Raw genomic sequence first — 5,553 nt, forward strand, 5'->3', positions numbered from 1 at the left:
GCTAGCTCAAGATCATGCACAGGATAGTTCTTCTCCGCTGGCTTCAACTGCCTGGAGGTATAAGCAACCACCTTCTTATCTTGCATTAGGACTGCACCAAGACCCTGGAGAGAAGCGTCGCAGAAGACCTGGTAAGGCTTGGAATCATCCGGAGGGACCAAGACTGGAGTGGAGGTAAGCTTCTCTTTGAGTTTATCGAAGGCCAGTTGACACTCTGGAGACCAAGCATACTTAACACCCTTCTGAAGAAGACTTGAGAGCGGCTTGGCGATCTTGGAGAAGTTCTCAACGAACCTTCTGCAATATCCAGCAAGCCCGAGAAAGCTTCGAAGCTGCTTCACATTCTGCGGAGGCTCCCATTCAACAATGGCCTGAACTTTGGACGGATCAACTTTAATGCCCTCGGCAGAGATAATGTGCCCAAGATAAACCACTTCTTTCAGCCAGAACTCGCACTTGGAAAACTTGGCATACAACTTGTACTCTCTCAGTTTATCAAGCACGAACCTGAGATGTTCTTCATGTTCTTCCTTAGTTTCAGAAAAGACCAGAATGTCGTCGAGATAGAGCAAGACAAATTCATTCTTGAACGGAGAGAAAATGTAGTTCATCAATCGACAGAATGTCGGAGTATTTGCCAGACCAAAAGACATGACCGTATACTCATACGAGCCAAAACTAGTCCTGAAGGCAGTCTTCGGAATATCTTCCTCGCGAATGCGAAGTTGATGATAGCCCATTCTGAGATCAAGCTTGGAGAAGACCTTAGCACCTTTCAATTGTTCGAACAACTCAGTTATGTTCGGAAGTGGATATTTGTTCATGATTGTCTTCTTATTCAATGGACGGTAATCGACACACAGCCGGTCTGTGCCATCCTTCTTCTTGACAAACAGAACATCACAGCCCCACGGAGACGAGCTCGGTCTGATCAAACCCAAACGCTCCTGCTCATCGAGTTGCCTCTTAAGTTCCTTCAATTCTTCTGGACCCAGCTTGTAAAGGCAAGGGAAATTTTAATTTAGTCAAGATTTTAAAAAGATTTGATTTTATTTAGTTAATGCAGAACATGATTTTTGTAAAGTACCGATTTGGTTTAGATTATTACAAATTATCATGTTTCCTTCATTTTTATTTTATGCGTTTTAGAAAAGTACCGATTTGTTTCAAGTTACTCTATTTATGTTAATTTTTATTTTGTGCGGCATTGGTTAAGATTAGCAAAATATCAACAAAAATCCAAGGGAGGGAGGAGGCGTGGGGAGGAAAAAATGGTGATCGACTGGAGGCGACGGAACCAACTCCTGTGTTGCAACGGGCGCGTCCTCTAGTTGTTAAACATCAATTTTGTGAGACATATATATTACATCACAAAATTTAAACCTATACTTCACATCAAATTTGGTAACATTTGGTGGAAGTATGAGTATGGGGAGGCAAAAAAATTGTTTTAGTTGCAATTTTAATAAGATTGATTTGAATTGATTGAGTTACTGTATGACATGGCTTTGAAAAAAGTACCAATGTAAACTAGATCGTTTCAAATTATTATATTTCTCATAGATTTTTATTTTATGCGGTATAGGTTGGGGTTACAAAAACTAACAGAAAATTAAAGGGGAGGGAAACGTGAAAGGGAAAAAAACGGTGGAGGTGGAGGCGACGGACGAACTGTCCAAGTAGAAATTCTACCGCGTGGCACCAGCCGTAGGGCTGATTCACTGGCAGGAAGTAACTCCGTGGCGCTAGTTTTGGCAGGAAGTTAATTCGGTGATGCAAAGAGGAAGGAGAAGCTCAGCAATGACCATTTTGACCCTGACTCAGGGTAGTCCTGCGTTGGTCAAGTACTCAAGTTCGTCCCCTTCCTATCTTCCTCCTCCTAACGTGAGCCGTCCTACCCTCCTGCGAACATGAACGTGTGGCAGACGGACCTGAATGGTCAGGTCGCCGGTGACGCCGGAAGGATGCCGCCGTGGCAACCACAGACGCAGGATGCGGTGGGCCTCGCCCCGGGGTACGATTTCCAGTTCGTGCTGATGCGCGACATCATCCGACGGAAGATGTAAGCGCTCATTGCTTTTCTGTGCCCCAATCGGGAATGGGTAGACCACTTTGAGAAGAAAATGTGTTGATTGGAAAATTATATTACTATGTATATGTAGTACTCCCTGAAGCCAATCGTCATGGTTTTTTTTCTTGCTTGTGTCTATGATCTACGTAAACAGCAGCGTCCAGTTTGTTACTACTAAAGTTATTTTGTTCCCAAACATATATAGAACAGGGGCTTGCGTATAAAGTTTTGAAATTTGGAGATGCAGATGATTCCTTTTGTCAGTGAGCAGAATTTATTTTTGTGATGAAAGTTAATAATGCATGGCCTGGATCTAATATAGTTGCTCTTGAATTGGCAGAACCGAGTATATACTAACGAAACCAATGTCGGCTGACTGGTGGCGGCGGCTGCCAGAGCTCGTGATCCGGCTCGAGGAAATCTTGTTTAGGAAACACCGAAACAAGGTATTCGATCCTGTCTTTGCTTCCTCTTTTATACCTTTGGTTTTCGACCGAGCAAAAACCCCACTTCTTATCAAAATGAAATCTTACCGATTAGTCATGCATGTTGGTTGTTCATAACTTTTTTGTCTTTTGAGCAGACGGAGTACTTCAATATGGCGAAGGGGTCAATTCAGCCGTACTTGCACTTTGCTCTCCGGGCATTGAATGCTCATCAGAACCAAAAACAGCAACAAAGACAGCAATCGTCAGTACAGACAGCATCTTCCCCTGGCTGTATCACCCAAGGTGCAAGTGGAACTTCTGGAATGTCTTATGTAACATACAACATGGATCTTTCATCTTCAGCAGGCTTGGTTCCACAGAATGCCACCATGGGTACCTCGCTGCCAGGTACAAAATTACAAATAGCTTTACTGACCCTAAGTTGAAATTATTCTGTAGCCTTGCTCTGTGGCTTCTAGCCTAGAAATCCAATACCTAGCAGCATATTGGACAAAATTTGCGTCTAGTTCGTGTGCTTAGAGGGAAAAAAACATCCACTACGTAGCTATTATTGCAGAGGCAGAGGTCTCAACCTCCTTTTCTAAGAATAAATAAATAAGTACTCCCTCGATAAAGAAATATAAGAGTGTTTAGATCACTACTTTAGTGATCTAAATGTTCTTCTAGTTCTCTACGTAGGGAGTAGCAATTATATGACAAAAGTGCTCCAAGTAAAATGTTAACCTGAAATTTGTATTTTCAGAATTCAGCATTATGTTCCTTCAGACTCTTAACTTTCAAAAAAAAATTTGGAATATGACATTAACTGTATCAGTTAGAAATGTGATATCAGACTGATCAGCCCCACAGTGTTATCCCACATTCATGTATGACATTCTGACATCTTCCAACTTACATACACTATTCAGTTTTGGAGATTTTCTTTCCCAGTTTGCCTTACCGTATATTCCCAGTTACTAACTTGGTATGTGTTATCCTCTTTCCAGGGGGAGCTCCTGATAACCATGTGAACACAATGCTGACTCTCGGGATAAACCCTACACAACATGATTGTTCTACAGAGTCCAACAACAACAATGACAAGCTCGTAAGAACTCTATGCTATGTTTTACACATACCAAATGTGGTAGTTAATGTTAGCCTAAACATTTATTTAACACTGCAGGCCAAGGTGGCGGAGGCACACGCGGCGCCTCTTATAAAGGATCTCCCAAGGGAACCGAAATTCAGCTGCCCAGTCTGCATGAACGAGCTGGTCGATGCGTCATCAACTATCTGCGGCCACATCTTCTGCCAGAAGTGCATCGAGGCCTCCATCAAGGCACAGAAGAAGTGCCCTACCTGTCGTAGGAAGCTGACCATGAGAAGTTTCCACCGCGTCTACCTCCCGATGATGGACTGAACTGATCCTGGCATTCTGGGTGTGCGGATCATCGGCACACAAACCATTGTCCTCAGTCCTCACTAGCCTTTTGGTGATTAATTCCATCAGAACTATTCTTCGAAGTATTATCGTTATTCAGTTTTTGCCTGACAGTTTTAACAACTGCTCGCGTAAGTTAGTAATCTGCATCTTTGGTGGTAAATGTTAAAGGATACCTATTGTGAACTTTATCTTCAAAGAAATGCAAAATATACTTTCTGCTTGTTCGGGTATATGGTGTTAATGTTTTTTGCGGGTGGGTATATGGTGTTGTTCACGCGCTCTAGAATATGTGTGTGTGCATGTCATGAAGATTTGGGCTTTGTGTTGTATGGACCAATCGAGCCTAAATTATATATCTTGTTATGCTTACAAAACAAATTAAGGGTTCATCAGAGGAACCGCAATACCGTACCGATACAACCAGTGTCACTTTGAATCTTAGTGGCTCGATCATGATGAGATCGTCGCAACAATACTCGAAAAGGAAAGAGGGGGGGTTGAATGCCAGATGAGGTTGGAAAAAGTGCTAGGCGTAAGTGAGGCAGTTGGCCATCGCCTAGCGCCTAGGTGGCATTTAAGCACCCTAGGAACAACCTAGGCGGACGTACAATTTGGGCTATCAGGGTTTATTTGGTATATTATATGTGTGTTGATATTGATTAGAGCATATAAGTGAGGAAATACTAGCTATTGTCATTGGAATATGCCCATTTGGCTGTTGGGGAACGTCGCATGGGAAACAAAAAATTTCCTACGCGCACGAAGACCTATCATGGTGATGTCCATCTACGAGAGGGGATGTGTGATCTACGTACCCTTGTAGACCGTACAGCAGAAGCGTTAGTGAACGCGGTTGATGTAGTGGAACGTCCTCACGTCCCTCGATCCGCCCCGCGAACCGTCCCGCGATCAGTCCCACGATCTAGTGCCGAACGGACGGCACCTCCGCGTTCAGCACACGTACAGCTCGACGATGATCTCGGCCTTCTTGATCCAGCAAGAGAGACGGAGAGGTAGATGAGTTCTCCGGCAGCGTGACGGCGCTCCGGAGGTTGGTGGTGATCTTATCTCAGCAGGGCTCCGCCCGAGCTCCGCAGAAACGCGATCTAGAGGTAAAACCGTGGAGATATGTGGTCGGGCTGCCGTGGCAAAGTTGTGTCAAATCTGCCCTAAAACCTCCGTATATGTAGGGGGAGGAGGGGGAGCCTTGCCTTGGGGTCCAAGGACTCCCAAGGGGGTCGGCCGAGCCTAAGGGGGGAACCCTCCCCTTCCAAACCGAGTCCAACTAGGTTTGGAAGGAGGAGTCCTTCCCCCTTTTCCCACCTCCTCTTTTTTTTCCTTTTCTCTTTGATTTTCTTCCTATGGCGCATAGGGCCTTCTTGGGCTGTCCCACCAGCCCACTAAGGGCTGGTGAGCCACCCCCAAGGCCTATGGGCTTCCCCGAGGTGGGTTGCCCCCCCCCCCCCCCCCGTGAACTCCCGGAACCCATTCGTCATTCCCGGTACATTCCCAGTAACTCCGAAAACCTTCCGGTAATCAAATGAGGTCATCCTATATATATCAATCTTCGTTTCCGGACCATTCCGGAAACCCTCGTGACGTCCGTG

General features: G+C 44.9%; 1 protein-coding gene across 1 annotated transcript; it reads left to right on the top strand.

Moving 5' to 3' along the window:
* Positions 1-2,417: 2,417 nt before the first annotated feature.
* LOC123440698 (E3 ubiquitin-protein ligase RNF220-like) lies at positions 2,418-3,944 on the top strand. The gene is made up of 3 exons (XM_045117253.1): positions 2,418-2,517; positions 2,655-2,907; positions 3,507-3,944. The coding sequence occupies exons 1-3, from the start codon at positions 2,437-2,439 to the stop codon at positions 3,920-3,922; spliced, it is 750 nt and encodes a 249-aa protein (XP_044973188.1). The 5' UTR covers positions 2,418-2,436; the 3' UTR covers positions 3,923-3,944.
* The last annotated feature ends 1,609 nt before the right edge of the window (positions 3,945-5,553 follow it).

The sequence above is a fragment of the Hordeum vulgare genome, chromosome 3H (assembly GCF_904849725.1).
Source record: "Hordeum vulgare subsp. vulgare chromosome 3H, MorexV3_pseudomolecules_assembly, whole genome shotgun sequence".
Classification (NCBI taxonomy): Eukaryota; Viridiplantae; Streptophyta; class Magnoliopsida; order Poales; family Poaceae; genus Hordeum; species Hordeum vulgare.

What these genes read in the sequence shown, in the direction of transcription:
- LOC123440698 (XM_045117253.1), top strand. Translation starts at nt 2,437, where the DNA reads ATGTCGGCTGACTGGTGGCGGCGGCTGCCAGAGCTCGTGATCCGGCTC. An exon ending in TTAGGAAACACCGAAACAAG is followed by an intron (nt 2,518 to 2,654) that starts GTATTCGATCCT and finishes TCTTTTGAGCAG; the next exon opens with ACGGAGTACTTCAATATGGC. An exon ending in CATGGGTACCTCGCTGCCAG is followed by an intron (nt 2,908 to 3,506) that starts GTACAAAATTAC and finishes TCCTCTTTCCAG; the next exon opens with GGGGAGCTCCTGATAACCAT.